General features: G+C 35.5%; 4 protein-coding genes across 6 annotated transcripts; 2 read left to right on the top strand and 2 right to left on the bottom strand.

Annotated features, from left to right (window-relative positions):
- Positions 1 to 752: 752 nt before the first annotated feature.
- Positions 753 to 4042, bottom strand: tshba (thyroid stimulating hormone subunit beta a). The gene is made up of 3 exons (XM_051896413.1): positions 3908 to 4042; positions 2075 to 2258; positions 753 to 1154 (listed from the first exon to the last, which is right to left on the bottom strand). The coding sequence occupies exons 1-3, from the start codon at positions 3994 to 3996 to the stop codon at positions 861 to 863; spliced, it is 567 nt and encodes a 188-aa protein (XP_051752373.1). The 5' UTR covers positions 3997 to 4042; the 3' UTR covers positions 753 to 860.
- Positions 4043 to 7074: 3032 nt separating this feature from the next.
- On the top strand, positions 7075 to 15116 carry slc5a8l (solute carrier family 5 member 8, like). Its single transcript, XM_051896409.1, has 15 exons — positions 7075 to 7589; positions 8611 to 8676; positions 8889 to 8940; positions 10093 to 10160; positions 10649 to 10803; positions 11229 to 11369; positions 11482 to 11611; positions 11693 to 11781; positions 12728 to 12840; positions 12969 to 13036; positions 13200 to 13286; positions 13470 to 13690; positions 14091 to 14200; positions 14290 to 14375; positions 14699 to 15116. Exons 1-15 carry the CDS (start codon positions 7230 to 7232, stop codon positions 14810 to 14812), a joined length of 1860 nt encoding a protein of 619 aa, XP_051752369.1. The 5' UTR covers positions 7075 to 7229; the 3' UTR covers positions 14813 to 15116.
- A 137-nt stretch (positions 15117 to 15253) lies between these two features.
- Positions 15254 to 17744, top strand: si:ch211-105j21.9 (sialomucin core protein 24-like). Of its 2 annotated transcripts, none has more exons than XM_051896411.1 (4): positions 15254 to 15409; positions 16145 to 16667; positions 16757 to 16918; positions 17120 to 17744. In XM_051896411.1, exons 2-4 carry the CDS (start codon positions 16166 to 16168, stop codon positions 17359 to 17361), a joined length of 906 nt encoding a protein of 301 aa, XP_051752371.1. In that variant the 5' UTR covers positions 15254 to 15409; positions 16145 to 16165; the 3' UTR covers positions 17362 to 17744. The 2 variants fall into 2 exon arrangements, with proteins under 2 accessions (XP_051752371.1, XP_051752370.1); XM_051896410.1 differs by having other exon boundaries at positions 16754 to 16918.
- sycp1 (synaptonemal complex protein 1) lies at positions 17364 to 24968 on the bottom strand. 2 transcript variants are annotated; one of them, XM_051896408.1, is made up of 31 exons: positions 24788 to 24968; positions 24326 to 24452; positions 24136 to 24214; positions 23960 to 24003; positions 23624 to 23788; positions 23457 to 23524; positions 23304 to 23377; positions 23152 to 23210; positions 22975 to 23041; positions 22775 to 22848; positions 22567 to 22675; positions 22392 to 22486; positions 22078 to 22262; positions 21861 to 21928; positions 21705 to 21766; positions 21504 to 21620; positions 21299 to 21403; positions 21069 to 21172; positions 20617 to 20734; positions 20449 to 20519; positions 20274 to 20355; positions 20117 to 20179; positions 19619 to 19735; positions 19408 to 19518; positions 19210 to 19302; positions 18822 to 18947; positions 18613 to 18741; positions 18448 to 18522; positions 18244 to 18351; positions 18022 to 18102; positions 17364 to 17928 (listed from the first exon to the last, which is right to left on the bottom strand). In XM_051896408.1, the coding sequence occupies exons 2-31, from the start codon at positions 24449 to 24451 to the stop codon at positions 17788 to 17790; spliced, it is 2916 nt and encodes a 971-aa protein (XP_051752368.1). In that variant the 5' UTR covers position 24452; positions 24788 to 24968; the 3' UTR covers positions 17364 to 17787. The 2 variants fall into 2 exon arrangements, with proteins under 2 accessions (XP_051752368.1, XP_051752367.1); XM_051896407.1 differs by having other exon boundaries at positions 24713 to 24845.
- Between the last annotated feature and the right edge of the window lie 1629 nt (positions 24969 to 26597).

Below are 26597 nucleotides of genomic sequence, written 5' to 3'. Positions count from 1 at the left end.
TGAAACTTTTCTTCATGAAAGTTGCATTGATACATATTTTTGGTTTCAATATTTGTATTGTGTGGTAACTGTTTTATAAAAGCAATAAGGTACTCGAGGCTAGTGCTGTATCGTGAATAAATCACGGCTGAAGGGTGTTAGGCACGACGCGAAGCACTTTGTGTCATGCCTACCCCTCAGCCGTGATTTATTCATGATACAGCACAGCCTCTCGTACCTTATTGCTTACGTATGATGTGATTCCTATGGAAATATACGTTTTTTAGAAAAAATAAGCATGAAGATTCACCTCTAAAACTAACCATCAGTAGGATGTAGGATGTAAGAAGATTGTACAAAAATGTACAAAAGACATTGTATAAATTCATATGAATTAGCCACCAATACAAATCGCCATTAGAGTTCTGTGACTGAAATTACTCACTCTGCCTCGTTATTCTTTAATCCATCGCACGACTAGCTGTTGTCCTTACAACCAACTGGAAACCGTAATAGAGTATGAATAATTTCATAAACACCCATTGTTAAACCATAAACACTAACAATAATGATAAAACTCATTTTTATGTAAGGATTTTTTATAGAGACACTGCCTATTAAACACTAAAGCATCATTAAAGTTCACAGAATGTCTATTATCCATAAAAGCATATGTATTTGAACCCCATTAAAACCACACCTTCTTTTTTAACCACTTTTGGCCTCATTAAAGATATCAAATGCTTGATATAAAATACATCAAACATTATGAGTTAGGTAACTTTGTGAAGGTTTACTCAATGACAAAAAAACAGTCCCCAGTCAACTGCTACAACTTAAACACTTTGTTTTAAGTGTTTTAGTCAAGGAATAATCAAACATTATTCATACTGTTCCCAATATGGCTGGATGTAGCTGTTCTCCTCGTGGTCAGGGTACAGATGACGGACAGGTTTGGAGCATTTCCTCGCAGCATTGCTGGTTTTATGGGCACATTCATCACTGTGGGTGTTACAGGTGCTGCAGTGGCAACTAAGTGCAACTGGATAGGTGAAGTGAGGGTCAGCATATGAAGGACAGCCAGGCAAGATGGCTGTCCGATACTCTACTTCTTGATAGGTGCAGCCCCTCTGAACCAGGAAACGAGGACCCACCAACTCCTTCACATTACTGTCCTATAGGATGAATGTAGTGATGCATATTTAGCCAAATTGCCAGAAAATAATTTCCAAAAGGTTATGATCCAGAATATCCCAGTTTAGTTCTTAAAGTAGATGTTTGTTAACTTAATTTACTCACCCTCAAACCAATAACCAAACGCTCTTAAAAATAAAGGTTGCAAAAAGGTGTTTTTCATAGCGATGCCATAAAATAATCATTTTTGGTTCCCCAAAGAACCTTTTAGTGAATGATTCTTTGTTTTTCTTAGTGTAAACAACATTTTAATAATCTAAAGAACCCTTTTCACTATTATGAACCTTTAGGCCCCGTTTACACCTGGTATTAAGATGCATTTTGGTTGATCGGATCACAAGTGGACGATGCTAAATACAGCTGTAAAGGGGGTCTGAAACGTTTTGAGCTTTCGGCGCGCCAAAGTCATGTGATTTCAGTAAACGAGGCTTCATTATGTGATAAGTGTTTTAAAATTTCAGTGGTTTACCACTGGGGGGCGTGACTTTGGCAGTTTGATACACGCTCGGAGCTGAATCGAAACAAAAGATTTGTTAAGCTTCAAAGCTTCATGAAGCTAACCCTTTAATACCAGGTGTAAACAGGGCCAAAGTGGTTCCAAGGATGTTAAAGGTTCTTCATGGAACCATAGATGCCAAAAATGAACATTTACTTTTAAGGGTGTATGATGTTTACTGTTCTGTGGAATACAAAATGAAATTAACTGTAATGGAAAAGTGTTGATTGTGTTCCACAGAAGAACGAAAGTCACAGGTTTGGCACTGGTGTGAGAAAACAGTGACAGTTATCATCTTTTGTTAAACTCAGCTTGTCACAGCTCGCATGCTGAAGCGTCTCTCCTTGGATCCAGTTCTCTACAATACCCTCCTCACTTTTCCTCACATAAACTGTGCCTGCTTACCCTGGAGAAACAGAAGCCCATGCAGATGGTAGTGTTGACAGCCACACAGTAATTGCACTCCTGTCTCTCGATGTAAATGGTATATTCAGTGGGGGCACACATAGGTGCTGCTATCTTCATCAAAAGTCCCAGCATGCCAACCACATACAGAGGAGACATTATAGCTGGTAGTGTATCAGGATCTCTGTTAGGATATGGAGAACCACAGTGAATATAATGAAAAATTAACTCTAAAAATAACAAATATAGACATAGTAAACTAGGCAACATGATTTAAAAGTCTGTAGATTTGGCATTTATTGAGAAATGTGAGTGATGATTGCACATCCTTGCACAAGTTGCCACCGTGGCTTGTTGTTGTTGTTTTGTGGTTTCCAGGGAATTGTTATGCTGCCTTCAAGTGCACCTGGGAAACTCATACCTCTGAGTTGGGCATTAGTTATTACAACATGTTGAAATAGTTTGTGAACAATAAACCCAAATACTCACACCTGAATTCAAAATGATGAAAAATATTCATTTCTATCACTTATATTTATCACTTATTTTTACATGGTATTACAGGTAAATGTGAAGCAAAATTTTGAGTTGAGTGATTAACATCATTCACTACAGACGTGCTGATCTCTATATATAGATTATGCATATATATTATCTATATTATAAATTAGTGTTTCAAATCAGCACGCTTCTTCCAACATCACAACTTGTCAACTCATGTATCATCTAGAATAAATTTAGACTTTGCTCGGTCATTCATGTGTCAGAACTCGTAATTATGATATTTCTGACTTCACTTGAAGAGCACAATAGGCTGACTCATGATTTTATGGAAGCCTATTTCCACCACAAAAATTATGACATAAAAAGACAAAATTTTGACATTAAAAGTCATAATAATTACAAAAAGTCATGGTTATGACACAGAAAGTCATAATTTCTACCTTTTGTCTCAATATTATGATTATGTCAATTATGGCATGCTCATAATTATTACTTTTTATGTCATATTATCGACTATCCCATAATTCTGAAATAAAGTTCAAAATAGACTTAGTATGTCAATTAATACTTAGTATGTCACAATTTTGGCAAGGTATGTCATAATTATGACTTTTTAAATCATATTTATGACTTTTTAAGTCATCATTTCAACTTTTCATCTTTATTGACTGAGTATGTCATAATTTCGACTTTTCTTCTTATAAATATGACTTACGACTTTGTAATTTCGATTTACGAAAGCATGATTTTTTTTTCATATGTGGCGGAAATAGGCTTCCATATGATTTCATAGCACTACCGACAGTAAAAAAAATGTAAAGGGTCATTCACAGAATGCGTTTATGCAGTAAAATGTGAGACGACGCATGAGAGCGATGCAGCTTGAACTACTCTTTTAACTTTAACTTGCAGGGGTTCTCAACTCTGGCACTCGTGGTCCACTTTCCAGTAGAGTTTTTGATCAAACGCACCTGCCTGTAGCTTTCCAGTAAGCCTGAAGGTCTTGATTATCTTGTTCAAGTGTGTTTGATTAGGGTTGGAGCTAAACTCTGCATGAAATTGGTCCCTGAGGGCCAGAGTTGAGAACCCCTGGTTTAGTGGATGTTTACATAGAAAAAAAGAGAGCATTATGGAATACAAAAAAAACACATTCTCTGCCCACTGGCTCCATATGATGAAAAAGAGTCAGCCAAGAGAAAGTCACTTTTTGGACTATAACTCAAAAATACATACCAAGTCTCACAGCTATCTTTTCATGTGTCTTTCTGAGCTTTTCTTCTTTTTGGCTGGCAAACAGCAGTATTATTGTAAATCAAAAGGACCACTTACCTGGAGGATCTGATCAAGCCTGCTTGTGTTGAAAGGCTGCTGCTCTTATACAGACACTGAACCTGATCTGTCTCCATCATCTCCATCATCAACTATTGTGCAGCATGCATAAAAATGATGCTAACCAAATCACCCACATGCTGTATGGCCACCATTACTAAATATTCACACTGCATTAGTGAGGTTTTCCTAAACATGAAGAGAGGTTGCTGCTCTTCATGTCCTCAGGTCTATTACATTTAAATATCAACTTAAAGGGTTAGTTCACCCAAAAATGAAAATTCTGTCATTAATTACTCACCCTCGTGCCGTTTTACACCCGTTGATCTTCGGAACACAAATTAAGATATTTTTGTTTAAATCCGATGGCTTCGTGAGGCCTAGATAGGGAGCAATGACATTTCCTCTCTCAAGATCCATAAAGGTACTAAAAACATATTTAAATCAGTTCATGTGAGTACAGTGGTTCAATATTAATATTATAAAGCGACGAGAATATTTTTGCTGCGCCAAAAAAAAAAAAAAAAAAAACCCGACTTATTTAGTAATGGCCGATTTCAAAACACTGCGTCAGGAAAATTCGGAGCGTAATGAATCAGCGTGTCGAATCATGATTCGGATCGCGTGTCAAACCGCCAAACTGCTGAAATCACGTGACTTTGGCGCTCCGAACTGCGGATTCGACACGCTGATTCATAACGCTCCGATGCTTCCTGAAGCAGTGTTTTGAAATCAGCCATCACTAAATAATTCGTTATTTTGTTTTGGCACACCAAAAATATTCTCGTCGCTTTATAACATTAATATTGAACCACTGTACTCACATGAACTGATTTAAATATGTTTTTAGTACCTTTATGGATCTTGAGAGAGGAAATGTCATTGCTCCCTATCTAGGCCTCACTGAGCCATCGGATTTAAACAAAAATATCTCAATTTTGCGTTCCGAAGATTAACGAAGGTCTTACGGGTCTGGAACGGCACGAGGGTGAGTAATAAATGACAGAATTTTCATTTTTGGGTGAACTAACCCTTTAAGTCTCATGTTTCTCCTAAAATGACTTACAAAATAAACATTAAAAATAATAAATGATAAATGTTTTTTTTTTTTTCTTAAATTTTGGTCTCGTGAGATTTTGAAAGAAATTTTGATTTCCACGTGATTTCAGTAAACGAGGCTTCGTTATGTGATAAGTCTTTTCAAATGGGCGTGACTTTGGCAGTTTGATACACGCTCCGAACCACTGAATCGAAACAAAAGATTCGTTAAATTTCAAAGCTTCATGAAGCAGTGTTTTGAAATCGCCCGTCACTAGATATCTATCTTTCTTTCTTTCTTTCTTTCTTTCTTTATTGGCGCACAAAAAAGTATTCTCATCGCTTCATAACATTAAGGTTGAGACACTGTAGTCACATGAACTATTTTAAATATGTCTTTAGTAGCTTTCTGGGCATTGAAAGTGTTAATTGTCTTGCTGGCTATGCAGGCCTCACTGAGCCATCGGATTTTATGAAAAATATCTTAATTTGTGTTGCGAAGATGAACGAAGGTCTTACGGGTGTGGAACGACATGAGGGTGAGTAATTAATGACAGAATTTTCATTTTTGGGTGAACTAACCCTTTAATACCAAGTGTAAACCATAGGAACCATCATGGAACCATAGATGCCAAAAATGAACATTAATTTTAAGGGTGTATGATGTAGTTGAAATTCTCATGAGAATTTGATGAGAAATATTTTAAGCTATATTACTTTATATTCAAATCTCTGACCTTTGTTTGCAACTTTGTGGCCCAAGAGACATTGTTGAGATCTCAATTAATCTCACGAACAGACATGATTATTAGAGCCTTTTTTCAGGAGAAAATCTGCAGGAGACTAACTGATAATCAACATCTACTTTCGCAGTAAACAATTGAGATACTAGAAAGATCTCATATGGAATTTTCCTGTCTTACAGTAGCTTTTTGGGTCTGATCCAGTTTCAATGTTGCCACTGCATGATAGCTTTGACATAAACACTTATATAATGTTACTTTTTCATAATAATTACATGATCCATTTAATACTTTTTTGGTGTTCCTAAGATACTCACTGTTGAAATATATCCTATGTGGGTTATGTACACAAATCATGCTGTATTTCAACAAAGCATGGCAACAAATCGGCTTCATTTAGTCATCTCGCTTGGTAGATCACACATCTGATCTTTAATAAAGATACACGCTGTCAGTGCAGTCAATTTACCAAGCTCTCGTCATATAAATCTTTCAGGCCTTATCTTGTGTGCAAAGTTCACATGTAGTATTGAAAATGGAAAAGTAAATGCATGCACAGTTTGCACGCAATTTCTTCCACCTGAGTGATACGTATCTTCAGCGCTCAAACAGGAGAAAGAATGCCATTAAAAATTGTTTTGCAGCTTGGAGAACCTGTAACAGCATCACAACGTCAAGATGTTTTGACAGTGTCACAGATTAACTTCCTCAACCATTCTTTGTGTTGTTTTACTGGCGTGAACTATAAGGTTCACGTTCACAGTACACTTGTGCTGTTGAATAGTGTCTATAGATTTTACAGCTACCATTTGCTTGCTCTTATTTGCAATGTCCTATAGAACTCTGGATGCATATGCTGTTAATAATTGCTTCATCTTATCGTATGTAATGTATCTGTCAAGCTGTAGCTGATTGGAAAACCGCTCACTGTTTCTGATTTACCTGGAACCGTCGGTAGATGATTCAACACGACCTACGGGAAACTTTTTAAGCTAAAAACAAAAGTCTTATTTCAAGTAAACCTCAAAACAGTACCAGGAACTGAGGAGTTTAGGATGACCTGCTATGGGCACACAATGAAGTGGTATGTTAGTCATATTCTGGAAGTCTTGTGAAATCTTGTGAAAATAATCTTAAAAGTGCTAGTTCTTCTTTTGGTTTACCTTGATACCTTACGGGGGGCAAACGAGTTGACCGACTAAGCGAGGTTAAGGTCAGCACAATGCATCCTCTTAAATTCCTTAAGCAACTTTGATTAAACCACTCCGGCAAGATTAGGAATAAAAAACATCCACTTCCTTTTACAGTGTAACTTGATATATCTTCTGGCCTTGAGGGATCATTAACTCAAGTTTTTTTGTGGTTGGTCCAAGATTACAGAAGACTCCTTATCAGTTATTGGCACTGACCGGAGCTACTTGGTTTCGTCCCCCTTTTGGCAAAAGCTTCAGAGGAATTTCCAGCGGAACATCACTTCTGACCGGTGTGACACCGGGTATATATAACTTTTTTAGGATCTCCTAGAGTGCACTTTCTCAATCATGGATAGGCTGGGCACTGGAGGTCCAGTTCCGACGTTCTCAGTCTGGGACTATGTGGTGTTCGCCGGCTTGATCCTTTTTGCAGCGGGCATTGGCTTGTTCCAAGCCATCCGTGGACGCAAGGACACCGGCAGTGAAGAGTTTCTACTGGGTGGCCGGCAGATGACCGCAGTGCCTGTGGCTTTGTCCCTAACGGCTAGTTTTATGTCAGGGATCACTGTTATTGGCACCCCTGCAGAGGCGTACATGTACGGCACACCGTACTGGCTCTTTGTCTTCTCTTATGCCATCATGTCCATCATCAGTGCTGAATTCTTCGTGCCTCTGTTTTACCGCCTGGCCATCACCAGCACATATGAGGTAAGAGGGCGACACTGGGCACAAGGGGTTTGCATGAGGACAGAGAACATAGAGAGACTGAAAACACCCTCAGACTCTCCATTTGTGCCGGTGCTTGATAAAGAATCAATAGATGGAAATGCAATGAGGACGAGAGAGAAAAAGAGAGAGTCAGATTAAAAGGATTAAAGGGAAAGAGGCAATGTCAGGATAGTTTATTGACAGATTTATCATAGTGAGAAGTGCTTTTTACTGTATAATCCAAAGTACAAAAGCTATTCTTGGTCACTGTCCATGTGAAAAAGACAGTGAAAAGTCAAATAAATCAAAATGAAAACAAAAATGCATATATTTAGAGTTAGAATATATTCATGAAGTGTATTTCGAAAACAAAAAAAAAACTAAAAGGACTAAAAAATGCTGGGTTAAAAACAACCCAAATTGGGTAGAAAATGGACAAACCCAGTGGTTGGGTTAAATGCTTGCCCAACGTGGGCAGTTTTATTTAACCCAAATATTGTTTTAAAATTACTATATGGCTGGCCTAAAATGAACCCAAAATAGGTTGGAAATTAAAAATCAGACACATAATTACTAGAAGCAACCATAATAATCAAAATGTGAGCATTTATTAAAAAGCGATTTAATAAATGTTTATTGTTCAATTATTATTCATTAAACTAAATGTTGATTTATTAAACATATTAATAAATGTTAATTTCCGAGATATTTTTGGTTCATTTTAAGCAAGCAATACAGTAATTTTTAAACAATAGTTGGGTTAAATAAAACTACTGAGCACGTTGGGCAAACATTTAACCCAACCGCTGGGTTAAAACAACCCAATCGCTAGGTTTGTCCATTTTCAACCCAGCATTTAGAGTGTACGATTAACTTTTAAAACAACGATGTTAATCTGAGAAAAACAGTATGTAATAGTTCATTGTACAATCTGAGTTTTGTGTAATGATGTAAATTATATAATGTAAATTTGTTGTTTCGTTTGCTAATAATTAATTGAATTGGTCACTTGTTTTTGTAGTACTTGGAAATGCGTTTCAACAAGCTCATACGAGTGATTGGAACCAGCATGTATATTGCTCAAACTGTAAGTTGGATTTTAGCTTCTTGCATGACTTTATACATAACCTAAGATGCATCTGATGAGTGATTGTGTCATTGTGCATTGCTTTGGAAAAAATGTCTGTTGTGTCTACGCCTGTTCCACGTCATAAAGTCACATAATATGCAGTATTGACGCATTTTAGGTTAAAAGAGATTTTTGTTCAATCATCTAATGGGTGGTGTCATCTCTCATAGGCTTTATACACAGGCATGGTTATCTATGCCCCTGCACTTGCCCTTAATCAAAGTAAGTAAAGAACAATCTTTCAATTCATTAATGTCAAAAGCCATTTAACAAAGCCTGCCAGAAGAAATAGTAATGCCTCCTCATGACTTCACACATGAATATTAAATCAAATAATGCTTGCTTTTAAATGCATATTGGTGATTCTTCAATTAGTCATATGATGTTTTTAGGGAAAGAAATGCTTACAAGGAGTGTTATTTAGCTTTTGTGTACAATTAAAAACAATTTTAATAACAAAAAAATAGTTGTCCCCAATACGGCAATACATTACCAAATATCATTCACAGCTGATGAAACAAACAGTTTATAGGGTTAGTTCACCCAAAAATGAAAATTCTGTTATCATTTACTCGCTCTCATGTCGTTCCAAACATGTAAGACTTTTGTTCATCTTCAGAACACAAATTAAGATATTTTCAATGAAATCTGCGAGATTTCTGTCCCTCCAGTGACAACTACGCAATTGAGTGGTTTAGTCCGAATTTTCTGAAGAGACACGATCACTTTATTTGATGAACAGATTGAATTTAGGCTTTTAGTCACATATAAACATTGATCAGTGAACATAAACAGAAGCTCAACCAAACTTGCTTGACGAGCGAGAACAAACCTCATTGGTTCTTGCAGAAGCTCAAAGTGCTGCGTAGCACACGAGAATGAACTTCACTGGTTCTCGTGCGTCAAGCGAACATGTTTGAGCTTCCATTTACCATAACTGATGTGTGAGTTGATGAATGTTTATATGTAAATTAAAGTAAAAAGTAAAAATTAAATGTAAATTATATGTATAAATTTAATCTGTTTGGTGTATAAAGCGATTGAATCTTTTTAGAAAATTTGAACTAAACCACTCAATTCATATGCATTAGTTTTAAGATCCCTTTTTGAAGAGTTAAAGTGGTAGTTGTGTAGCTGTCAATGGAAGGACAGAAAGCTCTCAGATTTCATAAAAAACAAAACAAAATCTGTGTTCTGAAGATGAACGAAAGTCGGACGGGTTTGAAACAACATGAGGGTGAGTAAATGATGACAGAATTTTCATTTTTGGGTGAACTAACGCTTTAAAGTCATTTTGAGCAGTCAAAAGTGCCCCTAATTGATGAAACACCCCATAAACACAGTCATTTCTATAAATACTCTCTTGTGTTGCAGTCACAGGTCTGGATCTTTGGGGAGTGCTTGTGGCAACAGGGGTGGTCTGCATCATCTACTGCACCCTGGTCAGTAACAGTATCATAATTTCACATACTGTTTGCGATTGCAGAAAAGGGCAAGAAAAGATAATGTCCCATACACCCCTGGCTCATTTACTAGTTTTGCATTAACTTCCATGAAAAATAAAATCAATATAGGCTGTGAAAAAGCTCCATTTTCCATTCGTGCTACACTTAAAAATAAAGGTTCTTTATTGCATCAATGGTTCCATGAACATCCATGAAACATTTTCAATGCACAAAAGGTTCATTATAGTGAAAAAAAAGACTCTTTTGATAATTAAATGTTCTTCACAGTAAGAAAAAATGGTTCTTTAAAGCATTGTTTACTGAAAGTTTCTTTGGGGAACCGAAGTGATTCTTCTATGGCATCGCTATGAAAACCCACTTTCATGTTGTACTTGGTCTTCAGGTGCTCATCTTATGGTGTGCACAAACGGGCCTGCATTGTTTATGAATTTGTACGTTTTATGCAAAAATGCTTTTGTTAACAGGGAGGGCTGAAGGCAGTGATATGGACAGATGTGTTCCAGATGATCATCATGTTGAGTGGGTTTGTGGCGGTCATCGCTCGTGGGGCTGTGCTGCAGGGGGGACTCGGGAGGATCTGGAACGACAGCTACTATGGAGGACGTTTGGAAACATTTAGGTAAAGAAATCTGGTCTTGAAAACTAGATCACATATATATACACTACTGATAAAAAGTTTGTGGTTAGTAAAATTAGTTTTTCAGGTTCAAGGATACATTAAATTGATCACAAGTGACAGTAAAGACATTCGTAACGTTACAAAAGATTTCTATTTTAAATAAATGCTGTTCTTTTGAACTTTCTATTCATCAAGGAATCCTGAAAAAAAAAAATTAACGCATCACGATTTCCACAAAAATATTAAGCAGCACAACTCTTTTCAACATTAATAATAGTATGTGTTTCTTGAGCACTATATCAGCATCTTAGAATGATTTCTGAAGGATCATTTGACACTGTGGGCTGCTTTGTCATCACAGGATAAAATTACAAAAAGAAAGATAGACAGATAGACAGACTCACCTCTAAAATGTTTCTTTTCAGTTTTGATCCTGATCCTTTGAGGCGTCATAGTTTCTGGACAATCGTTGTTGGCGGCAGTCTGATGTGGGCGTCCATGTACTCAATCAACCAATCACAGGTGCAGCGCTACATTTCCTGTCGGACAATAACTCATGCCAAACTGTGAGTATTCACTCAAGACATGATATTATTCGACTTTACTCATGCTCCTACAGCTAATACTGCAGATATTCAAATGTAAACACTGGCGTTCTGTCAATATTTGCCCACACAGAGCTCTGTATGTGAATATGGTGGGATTATGGGTCACAGTGAGTTTGGCCATGCTCTGTGGTCTCACCATGTACTCCATCCATAAAGACTGTGATCCTTTCACCAATAAAGATGTAGGAGCTTCAGACCAGGTAATACAAGTCCAAGCAGTGACCTCTTAATCTTTACTCACAGTGCTTACAATTAATCTGACCAAATAAAATGCTTTCCAGCTCCTTCCTTATCTGGTGATGGAAATACTAGCAGATTTCCCAGGACTGCCAGGCTTGTTTGTGGCTGCAGCTTACAGTGGAACATTAAGGTGAACAATAAATATCTGTGAAATAAGTCCATTATGATCATTTTGGGAAAGTTTTTCTAACCAGAACCATGGTCATTGTTTGGGGGAGGGGGACAACCCAAAACCAAAAACTAACTAACTAACTATATATATATATATATATATATATATATAATATTTCTAGAATAATTAGAAAATAATTATTTTAATGAATTATAATTTAGTAAATTTTAATTATTAATTTTCATACCTCACTTAGTTTTCTATTTAAAACTATACTAAATATTACAGTGTTTGTGTTGCTGCCGCAGGTTGTTTTTCATGTCCGCGGGTTGAAGCAACCCCAAATAACATGATATTTAGTCCCTGGAATGCAAATTTTACCAGGGGAACCCCGCCAAAAATGCAGATTTTACTCCCCTGAAACGTGATTGGGCTAGTGTTGAGTAGCAATTGGGTGGGTTTTGTTGTGGAAACCTGGCAACCCTGTATATATATATATATATATATATATATATATATATATATATATATATATATATATATAATAATGGTAATGATTATTTTTAATTAACATATAAAACTATACTAAATATGTTATTGTTAATATGTATTTAAATACATTACAAATGTTCTAATAATTATGGTATAAATATTGACATTATTATAGTTTTTTTCCAATTATAGTTTTCTCTATAATACTATACTAAACTATATTAAATATATTATTGTTAATTAATATTTCTATATTTGTAGCCTATTATATTTATTGAAAGCTTAAAACATAACTTGAAATATCAGTGTATTTAAAATACTAATAAAAAATTAGGTCATTAGGATTTAGCTGACAAAAAGTGTGGGATCCTCTGACTTTTAAGGCTTGATGAAACACTCACTGTGATTTTTGTTGAGGTCAGGTCACACATCAGACACCATCAGTCATAGTTTTTGTGTTGTGTTTCAACAGTACGGTGTCATCGAGTATCAACGCTCTGGTGGCTGTCACAGTGGCGGACTTTATAAAACCAGCATGGCCCTGGCTGACAGAGAAACAGCTGTCCTGGATCAACATGGGCATGAGTGAGTTTCAGTGCAACAGCTGTATACACTGACAACTGCATGCTTCACTTCAGAGCGAAGCAGGGGATGGAGGGGGAAGATGGATTGACATGCATGTTGAAGTTTAATGGTGTACTGCTCATTTCTAGGTGTATTCTATGGAGCTGTATGCATTGGAATGGCTGGTATCGCCTCCATGATGGGCAATATACTGCAGGTAAACCTATGCACAAAGTAAATTTTTAATGTAATTGCAATAATGTTCCTTCTTGAGGTTTAATAAGGTTCCTTTGACTTTTTTTCACTGTATCTAAAGCACCCTCTGCTGATAACAGACTGTAATGACATGAATTGAATTGAATGAATCCCTTCCTCCACAGGCAGCTCTGTCCATATTTGGTATGATCAGTGGACCTCTCTTGGGCCTTTATATGCTCGGCATGTTCTTCCGCTGTGCGAACTCCACTGTAAGAACTTTTTCAAATATTTCAGTTACAATATTGCATCGGTAACTTTTTTTTTTTTTTTTTGCATTTTACGTAATGCGACAAGCACACCCATAGTTGGTATAAATTTCAAGACCACTGTCATATAAAGAAAAAGTACTCATTGCACTTTTAACACTAAATAAAATTCATGTATTCCTACAGGGAGGCTTAACTGGTTTGATTTCCGGCCTGGTTATAACGTTATGGGTGGGAATTGGAGCTCAGTTGTATCCTCCTTTACTCAAGAAGACCCTCCGCCTTCCTTTGAGTGTGGAAGGATGCATTGCACAGAATGACACCACCACTATGACACCATTCACCACTATGACACCATTCACCACTATGACACCACTCACCACAGTCCTACAAAACGCAACTTCACAGTTAGTAATCCCAAATTCGTGTATATATATCATTACTCCAGTCTTCATGTGTCACATGACCCTTCAGAAATCATTCTAATATGCTGATTTGCTGCTCAAAAAAACATTTCTTATCATCAATGTTGGAAACAGTTGTACTGCTTATTTTTTTGGGCAGTCAAAATAGATGAATAGAAATAAAAAAGAGAAAAAACAGCAATTATAGAAATATTTTGTAACATTATAAATGTCTTTACACTATTGATCAATTTAATGCATTCTTGCTGAATAAAAGTATTAATTTCTTAAAATAAAAATCTTTTTCTGTCTGTTTTGATGGAATCTATACTGCTCACATTTCAAAAACGAACAAACACACTGACATCAAAGCTAACTGTAACTGTCTCATGCTGTCCTTCAGGCCAAGACCAGCTTTGGCAGACAACTGGTATTCTCTGTCCTACCTGTACTTCTGTCCTGTGGGCATACTGGTGACCATGATCACAGGACTAATAGTTAGTGCTATCTCAGGTAAGATGACTCTTTCTCATCTTCTTGTTAGTGAGGCAAATACTCAGAGATTGAACCTAAACTTTAATTTTTTTTTTTTTTAATGTTAGGTGGCTGTAAACAGGAGAAAGTTCGACCCGAGCTCTTTATCGGAAAGTCAGATCTCATTTGTTTTGGATTCAACTCAGACTCAAAGGTGAGACCTTTCATTACTAGTGTGAAAAACACAGTCCAAAAATATAGAACAGGACTGAAGATCATGATTTATATATATCTAGTAATATATTAAAATGAAGACAAATTGCAATGGACACTTTTTTTTTAATATATATATATATATAATGTGTGTGTGTGTGTGTTAAAATATTGCAGCAATGCAAAAATATATAATTATATAAAGTTTTAAAAATGTCTGTATTACATTTTTTGTAGTGCTTAGCCGTTTCATTGCTGAAGTTTTAGTAAAACTGCTTTGCAAAAGACGCTTATTAACTGCATTGCATATTTTTTTCTTTTTAGGTGTCAGACTTGATTGAGAAAGATCCAAACCACATCCAGGGTCTGGACAGTCCAGTTTTTTTTGACAATGAAATTGCACTGAAAGAGAAAGACCAGGAGATCACAAAGTTGTAGATGTGAAATATGGATATGTTGTAAATAGTAAATTATGACTGTATTTTTGTATGTTTAAATTGCTACGTGATGATGATAAATTCAGTTTTTTTTAAAACCTTCCTATAAGAGAAACAAGAAATTAATATTTAGTGTCTATTTTTGTGCCAGCAGGCTACGGTATATGGGCTCTTTTTTAAACTACACAGACAGTCTGCGATTTTCATGATCAAGTTTTGAATAATTTACACTGCTGCATTTACTAAAAGTTTTGTATTAAATCTGAATTGTTTTGAAATAAAATTTGACAAATGATTACATCAAACTCACTAAGTATCATTCACACAAAAAGTAGCAGAAAAAAAGGGAAAACACTGAAATGAAACAAGTACTTAAGAGTGAGGTTCACACAAGGGTTAAAAAATGGCTGAACACCCTCCTCCTCGATGCCGGCAAAGGAAGTCAGTCATTCAAGGCCGGCCCACTCTACCTGTTTGTTTGACGTGGACTTGTTTTCTTCAGGGAGTGGAAAAAGCATTGAGCCTGCAGCAGGTGGAGCATAATAACTGCTGCGAGGCACTTCCTGGTTTCACTACCACGGTTTGTTTCAGCTTACAGGTAAGTTGTGCTTTTGTTGTCATATATTAATACTGTCATATATAAATATAAACTACTTATATATATATATATATATATATATATATATAACTACAACAATTATACAAACAAGAGGATGTAAGAGAATGAAAGTGAGATGAAAGAAAGAGATAAGAGTAGAATTTAGAAAGATTCATAACACAGTTCTCATAATAATGTACTTTATGTAAATTAAACAAAATTGTCAGTGAGAATGTTAAATTATGTGAGGCCACTTTAATTAAGGAAATTCTGTGATGGATGACATAAAACGGGTTTGTTTGTTTAGCTCATGCAAAAACCATGTGGCACTTTGTTGTCTTCGGTTTCATGTCAGCGCCATCTAAATTTCTGTATATGTTCTAAACATATACAGTATGCATTTTATTTTTTAATGTACATATTAATTCAAATGTCCAGGACAATAAAAGAAAAACCTATTGTTTGAATCAAATGACTAAAATCGACTGATTATAGTACTAAAATACAAAGGAAGTTACAAAAATAAATAAATAAATAAATAAAATACAAAGGAAGTCATGATGACACCTCTTTACCAGAAATAAATGTACTTAGTAAAAGGAAACTTTGCAAGCGCCTAGCAGGAAACCACATGTCAACACCACATACAGATAAACACACTGAATTAGGCTGTATGCCTTTATCTTTTGACCTAGATTGACTTACGCTCTGTATTTTTTTGTTTTTTATTTAAAGGAGAAAGTCATTGTAACAGTTATGGGTGTGTTAACTCTTCGGCTTTTGGTATGTGGCCAACTAATATTGTTTTCATTGGTTGTGAATAATATAACCGATGCACAACAGAACAGTGAGTCACCAACAAAAGCTCCACCTCTGACTGCAACAGGAAACCAAACAAAGAACAATGCTTCAGATTCATCCAGCACTTCAGCATACAATGGTAGTGCTTCAACTCAAAACAACTTGACAACCCAGGCGACTACTATTGGCTTCAATAGTACTGTGGGACCCACCCCAAGCAATGAAACAGTCACAGGACCGGCAGTGCAGCCAAACTCAACAACAAACACTCAGACAACCCAATCAGGCACATCCTCAACAATCAACATCAATTCAACAGCTGTCACTTCTACAGACAACAGCACTCGCAGTAACAATGAAAGTGTTACATCAAGCACTACACCAATGACCAAACCAACAGCATTTACTTCCACCTCTGTAATTCAAAACAGCTCAACTTCTTCCAATGAATCTCAAAGTAGGTCTATATCCTAGCATTAATAATGTAAACCAAATAATGAAATATGTTTATCCTGCTTAACTATTCCTACCTCTGTTTTAAAGCAGGTGGTGGCCTGAATCATTCAGAGAAATCTCTGACCATTTTATTCAGCATTCTGCTTGGTGTGATAGTTCTGGTAATTCTGGTGAACTTTATGTACAAGTATGGCAGAAGCAAAGAGAGAAGTATCCAATATACTCACCGCCGTCTCCAGAATGAAGATACAGGTTAGGCAAATCCGTTATCTGTTTATGATCTTATAGAAATGGGTTATAGTCTGGCAAAGTTCTAACATCATGCTATCAAGTCGTGCATGCATGGGCAAGCACATTTAATGTAGTATATAGTTTATAGTAATCATAAAGATTATATATTGACTATAAAAATATGAATAGTGTTACAGTATTGTCTGTAAATTGCTTTCACAGGTGAGCCGTTTGCAGTGTCAGATGACACGCTGGTCATTTCAGGAGGACTCTATGATGGCCCTCAGATTTACAACCCCACCATGACAGTGCAGAACGATGAAGAGTACCAGACAGACATACCTGGATTTGCTTCCAGACCTTCTCAGATCCGCTTAGAGTTTCTGAGAGAGGATCAAGACAGAGCATTTGACAACGAGACTTCCACCTTTCAGACATTCCATGCACATGACCAAGAGCCTTAAGATCTCAGAAACAAACCTCTTTTTATTAAAAAAACAAACAAACAAAAAAACAACAACACTTTTTGAGCTGAAAATGTTACTTTTACTTGAAGCTTCTATGAAAAAAGGCTGTTTTTAAACTGCTAAATAAATCTTTTGAACTAGTGAAATTACTGAACATAACAGAAAAAAACACAAATATAAATGTAAATACAAAGATTTGTAACCGCAACAACTATACCAGGAACAAGATTTTTGATAAACATTGTAAGGTACTGTATATTAACTGAATAATACTATTATGTAAATTGAGTACTGAGAACTAAGAATAAATAATATAAATATTTCTGCTTGTTCAGTAGAAATTGTAATCAATCAAAAGCAATCATATGCACATTTTTTTTTTTTTAAAAAAAGGATAAAATCACATTTTTGATGTAAACAGTTTCAAGCAAAGATCTTGTCTGTTACTTTTTTTTTCTTCTTATCTGAACTGCTAACGGTGGTCCATCCAGCATCTCGCATTCTCTTCATTGCAGCCAGTTTCAGCGCTGCTCCTGGAGACTTGCACACGAAAGAACTCTGCACCTGTACATCATTTGCACATGATGTCAGTCAAATTAAGAACATAAAGAAGTCAAATTTTGATAAAACTGGTCAAATGTGTGTGTTTTTTTTAACCTTGAACATGTCCAAACTCCCTGTGTCTGGGTCTTTTGGCTGCATAGGTTTCTTTGATTTAACAGGTCTTGGAGAGAAACTCTGCACACCAGATTAAGAAAGGATTAAGAAAGAGTAACAAACCACAAGCACAAATAAATAAGCAGAGCATTGAAAAGTGTTTGTCTGTTTGTAGCACAATACTAATGGTATGCGAATAGAGTGACAGTAGATACAATTTACCAGTATGTCGTTGCTGTCGGAGTTGTCTGACTTTGGGTCCAGCTTCAGAATATTTTTCTTCCAAGACCCTGTAACCTTAGGTGAGGGTGGTGTGCGGATTCTGAATGACTTGAAGTGGAATAAATAAATAAACAAATAAACTGGCTGGTATAAATGCTCAAGATGAATGATGACTAGTGCAAACATTTAAGATTGCCCCCATACCTTTATTTGAGGTGTTGTTCCAGATTTTTTGCCCAGGCTCCATAATGGTGTATGAAGGACTTCATTCACTTCTCCCTTGCATCAATAATAAAAAAGATTGTTAGATGACAGATGTGAAGAATAAGAATGTACAAAATGTACAAAGATAATGGAAAAAGTACCTACAGCAGAAGTGTAGGATGCATTTGTTGATGGAGTTTCATTTTCTTCCTCATACAGAGGCTTCTTAGTGGTCACAGCTTTCTGAGTTTTAGAGATCTTGTTTCTTCTCTTCTTTGGTTTGATTTCAGTTATCTAAAAGAAGATTTTCATATTGCACGGTTCACTTTAAATTGCCATGTATACTTATGGTATTTCGATTGACAAGATACTACCTGATAAAGTGTGTCTTTTTCAAGAGATGAAACTGGTGTCCTCAAGGTCACCTTTTCTCCTTTGAGCTTTTCAAATTGTTGTCTCAGCTCATCATTTTCCACTTGCAGGTGGGACAGCTCCAGTTCCTAAATTTATTGGTTATTTGGTTTTTAGAGATTTTATATATTATACCTACTAAAGGGACAAAGTCTCACTATAGCAACTTTTGGTTAAATGTATCAAACAAAATGGTAACTCTACAATAAATGCATAAATCAATCTTTTGGTCCTAGGACTTCTGCATTAGCATCTCAGGCATCTAATGACAAACTCTGTTATGCTGAGTATGAAATTCAATGCAAACAACAGATTTCAGGTTAAGCAATAAAAAAAAAGTCAAATAATTACCAGTGATGCTTTGCTTGCGTTGACTTCAGCTTCTCTCATCCGTTTTTCACTCAGTTCTGCATCTTTTTCTTCTACCATTTTGTCATACTCATGCTGCCAAGAAAAGAAAACATTAAAATGAATGAAAAGTGCTTAAAAACAATTGAAAATATTGTAGAATTTCAGAGACCACTGAGAAATATTAAGAATGATAATGACCTTGTGCCTCTCCATCAAAGCAACCATGTCTGATATCTTCTGCTGGCATTTCATTTCTGTGTCGTCTTTACTCTTCAGTGCCTCCATGGCGGTTTGCTTCAGGTTTTGCACCTTAAAAAAAAAAAAAAAAAAAAAAAAAAAAAAAACGATCCATTATTTGCATTAAGTCTTGTTTTTTTCAGTTATTGCATTTAATGGGAAGAAAAATCACCTCAAGTTTGAGTTGTTCCTCTGCTGTTGACATGCCTTCAAGGTCAGAGCGTATTTTCTGAAGCTCCTCTATGTGACGTTTCTTTAAATCATCTGAATCTTCCTTCAGTTTACTCATCTAAGAGAAATATGTCAAATACTGCAACATGACCACTGTTTTACTTCATAATTCAAATGTATGAAAAAGCAGTGTATGCAATATAAATCCTCTAAGAAAACTTGTCACAAATTAAATTAATTTCACCAGGGTCTCTTATTTTTCACACTCTCTACATAAAGAGCTGCTGAATACAATTCTGAATACCCTTTTGGCAAAATGGGTTGTGAATGCTGTTTCGTGTTCTTCTTATAACATTATCATTTAGCAAAATAATACTGAAAGCTCTTTTACTCATTCCTTGTGAGCTTTTGTTTTGGTTTTAAGAATATTTTCAGTTTAAAAACATTTTTGAGTACAGTGCACACTACTGTATATGTACAACTAAATCTGATTTTTTACCTTTGACTCAAATGCTTTTATTTTTTTGTCTTTCATCAGAAGTTCTTTCTTTGCGCCTTTGCCCTGTTGGCATGATTAAACATAAATTATTGTTAGACGTGAGGTTATACACCTCAACGAACTAAAAGAATAAAACAATATAATAATGTGAACGCACACTTTCTCTTAACTGCTCCTGAACATTCTTTCTCTCTTCATCCTGAACAGCAATTTGTGCAGTTAAAATATCCACCTGTTCCCTGGAATATGAAATTGTACATGTAAGACAAAATAAAACTACAAATGAATCCAAATTTGCAATGTTGCAAGACAAAATTCTCCTCCAATCTTACTGAAGCTGTTGCTTCTCTCTCTCAAGTCTATCTATTTCTGTCTTCTCCCGTTCTGCATTTGCATTGCTTTCCTGTTAAAAAAAATAAAATCAAATAAACCATCACATGCAGCATTTGAAGTCATTTTGTCAATTTACAACATTTAGAGGCTTGATTTAATTTACAAACCATTAAATGAGACTGAAGGACTTTCTTCTCTAAAGCACCACTATCAACCTGTTGTTGAATGACGTCTTTCTGAATCTGCAGGTCATTAAACTTCAACATCAGCTCCTTGTAATTCTCCCTTCAAGGAAAAACAACTTCAGTAAGTTCAATAAAATAGTGAACAGATCTCAATGATACAATAGCAAAATGGCCAAAATGCTTAATTTAATGATATTTAAATGAACATTACATTGTTAACTAATTTTGTAGTGTATATCCCTGTCTCAACATATAATTACTCACAATACAAATCCATTTGCAAAACATTTTGATGCTAAAAGAATTCAAAGATAGAGGTACCCATACCAAGATTATCTGTATAGTATGTGAAACAGTAAGCAATAAATTAGAGGTTCACTTTGAGATTCAAAGATTAACGGTGTAAAACCTGACAGGTTTGTGTTTGCACTTACTTCTGTTGCTTTATGTCCCTCTCCAATCGTTCTACCTCTTTAGATGAATTACAACTGCTCTCCAAAGCTCCTGACAATTGTTCCTCCATCTCTTTCAATTTAGCCTGGATGAAATATGTACATATTCAATTTGAATATCCAAGTTATTTGTCCATATTCCATCATATAACTCAACCCAAATAAATACATATGCTTAGTGAAAAACTGAAAGACAAAAACAACATCTTGACCTCTTTTAAAACAACTTCTTCTTGCAGCTCTTCATTGTCGTTTCTAGCTTTTGTCAGGGCCTCCTTCATGTTTTTATTTTCTGTTGTGACATTCTCCACAGCATCCTGAGAGGGGTGAATGTGAGATATGAAGCACATGTAGCATTGAAATTATGGAGGATGCATTTTACTACGCCGAATAAATGCTTAATGACCGTCTCCTCACCTTCAAATTATTTGTCTCACTTTGTTTCTCTTCAAGTGAAGCAATAAGCTGGAGCATCTGAACTTCACTTGTCTTTAATTCCTCCTTTATAGAGCAGAGTGAATTTGACTTCTCATCCTGTTACAAAAATACTGTGAGCTTAGTTTCATAAATGCATAAATCATAGAATATAAATGCTTAAACAGAGGGGAAAATGCATACCAGCTCATCTCTGAGTATCTGTATTTGCTTGCTATTGTCCTCTTTCAGCCCCTTAATAAGTTCTGCATGAAGATAATGCAACCAATAATCTTAGAATGGTGCCAACAAGGCATGCAACTGTGAAATTATTCATTAACATTTACAGATTTAACACACCCAATTCTGCACTTTTGTCACTGAGTTCATTCACCACTGAATTTATCTTTGTCTTAAGGTCTTGTACCCTGTAAAAACAGAGGAATCATTCAATAATAAATTAAAATTCATTATTAAAGTTCTTGGTTAAATATTGTAAATCATTTTCACCTGTGCTATCAGCTTAAGCTTGATTCACAAAACTAGGTCTTGTACTGATATACCCTCTTTAACATACCTCTGTATCTCAGATGTTAGTGAGGACTGCAAAGAATTCACTGTCAGCTGCATCTCTGCAAGTTGGTTTGACTGTTGCTCTTTGATGTTGTTTAGTTCCTCTAGTTCAGTGTCTTTCTTTTGAAGAACTTTCTCATGGTTCTCCTTGCTTTGCTCCAGTTTGTCAGTTAAGGCTCTCTGGTTTTCCTTGAGAAAGAGATACAATACAATACACCACGAAACAATAACATGAGTTCTATTAATCTTTATGTATTACCCTTACCCTTAAGTAAGTCCAAAACAATCGTATTAGTAAGACAGTGTTTAAGGACAAACCTCAATCTCCCATTTGAGTTGCTCCGTCACCCTGAGTTTTTCCTCAAGCGCCTCCCGGTCCTGTGTAACACTCTGAAGTAATTTCTGATGTTTCACTAAAAGCAACATGAGTGAAAATAAATGACTTGTTGAAAAATTAAGGAAAGACTTATGCGAATGTTTCCTGCATTCCTACTTGCAGACTCCTCTAGCAGAATGCAGCTTTGCTTTGCCTCTTGGAGTTTTACTGAAAAATCTTTTAGATTGTTTTCTTTTTCTCTGAGTTTTTCTTGGAGCATGGCAACCTTAACAAAGAACACAAAATACAAATGTTTTAGTCACAAAATGAACACAAAGACAGGTGGGTGTTACTTTATGCAAGATCATTCAAAATCAAGACTAACCTCTTTCTCCTTCACATGGCATTCACTCTTGAACTTCACTTTAAGATCCTTAAACTCTGTAAGGCATTCTCTTACTGTATCATATGCAAACAAAACAATGTTAAAATGTTTCATTTTGTTGTCAAATACAGCATATTCTTAAAATGAATATATTAGATATATAGATTTTTAAAAAATAATTAAATTATTTAAACGAGCACATTTCAACATTTCCTGCTGATCAGCCTCTGCCTGCTTCCGAAGACTTTCAAATGCCGCCACCATCCTCTGCAAATGAACAAATTACAGTGTCAAAAAAAATACTGTCCTAATTGGACATATTTCCCACGCTTCACCAGTAATAAATAAATAAGTAAATACACTCATTATAAAGTTACCTGAATATTCTCACTGTTCTGTATAAACAGATCATGAGTTTCTTCCCGTTCAGCCTCAACTATTTCAGGCAAAATGAAAAAAACATTATTGTTCTCTAATAATTGGCAATGAATTAATACATTATGATATGCTATATGACATCTACACTTACACAGATTCATTTTCTCAGCAGATCTCTCAAATGTGTCCTTTAGTATGTTACACAAATTTCTGGTTGCATTACTTCTGCATGATAAAAATATTATAATATAATATAACATAATATAATATGTGGTTATATAAATATTACCCATGATGTACATACTTATTTCTAAGATCTTCATTCTCATTGAGTTGATCCTCTAATTTCATGCTCAGAGTTTCATTTGCAAACTGCAACAGACATAATTTATAATTCTATCTTTAGTAAAGCAGACAAATAAATAAAAATAAATTAAATTAAAACTAATGTACTACCCTCAAATTATTTACCTGAAGCTCCTGAATGGCTTTGCGCTGCGTCTCAATGGTTTTTCTGTTCTCCTGAAGCTTCCTGTCTTTTTGTGAAATCTCAGAATCTATTCTGAACTTCCACATTTTAATTTTCTCAGCTTCATCGAGCAATCTGGAGTACAGCTGGCTGGATCTTAATGATGTCTATAATGCAAAAACACCACAGTAATTAAACTGCTTAGATTTATTTTCATTATACATTGTACTGAATTCGTAACATGGACCTTAAACCATTATACAGTATACAAATAAATGAATAATTAATCATTTAAGCAATAAACTACAATTCAAAATTAAATGAACGTTCAATCTAACCTCCTCCTTTTCCATTGGCATGACTGCAACCTTCTTCATACCCTCTTTAATATCAAAATATTAGGTTTAATGAACATGATGCTTTTAAGACTGGCATTTACACTACATTAAAACATATACATTTTATTCAGATTTATTAACATACACATCTCCATTTTATACTTTATAAATGTTACCTGGTCTTGATGTCTTCGTAGGAAGCACCATTTTTGATGGAAATGGCAGGCTTGTCTCCATATCTGAACACTTGTAACTCTACAAACAAAATACATGTATCAGTATACAAATGTTCACACAGCAGTTTTAGCAGCCAGGAGTCAAATAGCAACATTATAGCACAAACAGAGAATTTACAAGTTTGCCAACCTGATCAGGAGGAGAAAAAACACCGTTTTCTTCAAACAAGCCTGTTTCCTGAGGCCTCACTGCAGACACCTGATTCAAATGAGCTCTTGGGGGCACCAACAGTTTGAAGTTGAATGGTTTTTGCATTCTGTGGAGTCAAACGAAATATCACTTCAAAAAATCCTCAGAACTGTATACCGAATAGTTTTATTGTTGAGTTTTCCCCCTTTTTCAAGATACTTGCTAGCTGAGAAAGTAACGTTAAGTCGAAAATGTTGAGACGGTTAAACTGTTACTCATCACAGACTCCTCAGACAGTTATTCCTCACAAATGATCCGATTTTCGTTACTTTTCTTCTTTTGTAAAACGACGCTTACGTAATTAAACTTAATTTTAAAGCATTTTACCTTTAAACAATTCACCCTATCTCTTTCTAAACGGATTTTACGATCGATTCGACTCCGCCAACCAACGGATTTTACCTGACGTCAGCTCTTTGACTCACGCGACGCTGATTTTAAATAGTTTGCGCGCCGCCGCCGCAGTTCCAGCCACGCGCTAATTCAATTTAGCAATAGCAGTAGCAACACGGTTAGTCGCAACTTTGTAAATATTGCTAATTACAAAAAAAAAGTTTTAACTTTGATGGCACGGCGCCAGAGACCCAAGATAACATAAATAAACGCACTGAATTTTCACATGCTGACATTTTCTGAAATCCAATTATTTCCAAAAGCACAACTGAACATTTTTTTCTGTGGATACCTGTCACATTTATGAAAGGTACATCCAACAAAGGGTTAAAGCTTTACTATTATCAGATGGGTTTTGGCTATAGGTCAGATAAACATTTTGCAAAAGGGTAACACTTTATAATAATACTGTTTCTTACTTACTGCATAACTAATAAGGAATTGCTGAAGAACTAATAGGTAATTCTTCATTAACACTTAAGTTACTACTATTAGCTACTAAGGAAGATGTGTTAACTAATCAGTATGTAATAGAATTTTATGATTATGTTAAGTAACAGTTAGCTAATCAATAACTAATGAATTATGTCATACCTCCTGAAGAACTACTATTAATTATCTACTAATTAATGTTCAAGAAATATAACTATGAAGTAACTAGCTACTAATGAACAGAAAATGATTCATTTTCAAAATTACTTGAGTAAAATTACAACTACTTTGTACTACTTTGTTATAGTCCACCACTTATTATTACTTATTATTATTATTATGGAAATTAAATATGCATTTTTATGCTGCATAATACTGCACTCCCAAAAAGACTCATTACAACAAATTGTTCAGAAGTTTTTTGATGATTAACTGCGCATGTTCTGTAAGAAATCAGCTTTGGAAAGGAACCCCACCCCCACTGCCTTGCCATAACTATCCAACTTATCACAGATATAAAATGTTTTATTTATTTATTTATTTACCAAAACGCTGGGATGAGTCATTTTTGGGGTATTTTTTCAGTGTTGGGTAGTTTTTGTGTTGTTATTCCCCCACCCCTCCCCCTACTGAGCGCGGGCATTTTCATCCTCTTCAGGAGAGAGCAGTTCTTTGCGACGCCGAATTGGTGTATTTCTTTGCCGACATTTATGCTTGTGTATGTTTTATTTTTTCTGTAAAATCATTGCTGTGCTGTAAATAATTTTATTTTATGAATAGCAACATACAGGTACGCAATGTCAGTCACCTAACTGACGAGTGTCGCATCGGTCTCTTTGCATGATGGGAACGCCTGATCCCTTGCATAAAACACATTATTTTATTTCTAAAGATACTAAGTTAAATCTAATTACTTAAGATTTTAAAATATGTTCTCAGAGCTGTGCACTGCTTGTTTATGGGCAGGTTATGGAGTCAGTCACAGCATCTTTCGGCAATGAGTGAAACACAGGGCGGCGGTCTGAAGTTAGCAGTTTCCCTGCCGAACACGAGCCCTGCTCCCGCACGAGATCCAGCACCGCTACCCTATGGAAACGGGATAACAGAGGCCGGTTGATTACACTTGAATTGCTTTTAAATGTTCTAACTTTTGATTCTAAAACGTTTGTTAAACGAGTTTAAATGTAAGTATTGTATACATGTTAAAACGAATAAAATATACTGCATTAAGAAATGTTCTCATCTGAAATAAAAGAACACATCATGTAAGCTAGTGGTTGTGTTGTGTATTTTACAAAGGTTTTTAGATTATTACGTTAATAGTGTTTTTTTCAGAGTGTAAGTTTGATTTGAGTCAGAATTGTGTGGTAATTATTTATTAATTAAT

The sequence above is a fragment of the Ctenopharyngodon idella genome, chromosome 6, assembly GCF_019924925.1.
Source record: "Ctenopharyngodon idella isolate HZGC_01 chromosome 6, HZGC01, whole genome shotgun sequence".
Taxonomy (NCBI): Eukaryota; Metazoa; Chordata; class Actinopteri; order Cypriniformes; family Xenocyprididae; genus Ctenopharyngodon; species Ctenopharyngodon idella.
The sequence above is the reverse complement of the archived record's forward strand: the minus strand, read 5'-3'. Positions and strand labels throughout refer to the sequence as shown.

Coding starts and splice junctions, on each gene's coding strand:
- slc5a8l (XM_051896409.1), top strand. CDS start 7,230: ATGGATAGGCTGGGCACTGGAGGTCCAGTTCCGACGTTCTCAGTCTGG. Junction 12,841..12,968: donor CTGGATCAACATGGGCATGA/GTGAGTTTCAGT, acceptor GCTCATTTCTAG/GTGTATTCTATGGAGCTGTA. Junction 13,037..13,199: donor TGATGGGCAATATACTGCAG/GTAAACCTATGC, acceptor CTTCCTCCACAG/GCAGCTCTGTCCATATTTGG.
- tshba (XM_051896413.1), bottom strand. CDS start 3,996: ATGATGGAGATGATGGAGACAGATCAGGTTCAGTGTCTGTATAAGAGC. Junction 2,259..3,907: donor GGCTTGATCAGATCCTCCAG/GTAAGTGGTCCT, acceptor ATATCCTAACAG/AGATCCTGATACACTACCAG. Junction 1,155..2,074: donor TGGGCTTCTGTTTCTCCAGG/GTAAGCAGGCAC, acceptor TTCATCCTATAG/GACAGTAATGTGAAGGAGTT.
- si:ch211-105j21.9 (XM_051896410.1), top strand. CDS start 16,166: ATGGGTGTGTTAACTCTTCGGCTTTTGGTATGTGGCCAACTAATATTG. Junction 16,668..16,753: donor TTCTTCCAATGAATCTCAAA/GTAGGTCTATAT, acceptor TCTGTTTTAAAG/CAGGTGGTGGCCTGAATCAT. Junction 16,919..17,119: donor TCTCCAGAATGAAGATACAG/GTTAGGCAAATC, acceptor TTGCTTTCACAG/GTGAGCCGTTTGCAGTGTCA.
- sycp1 (XM_051896408.1), bottom strand. CDS start 24,451: ATGCAAAAACCATTCAACTTCAAACTGTTGGTGCCCCCAAGAGCTCAT. Junction 21,404..21,503: donor GTGAGACAAATAATTTGAAG/GTGAGGAGACGG, acceptor CACCCCTCTCAG/GATGCTGTGGAGAATGTCAC. Junction 18,948..19,209: donor ACGCAAGCAAAGCATCACTG/GTAATTATTTGA, acceptor CAATAAATTTAG/GAACTGGAGCTGTCCCACCT.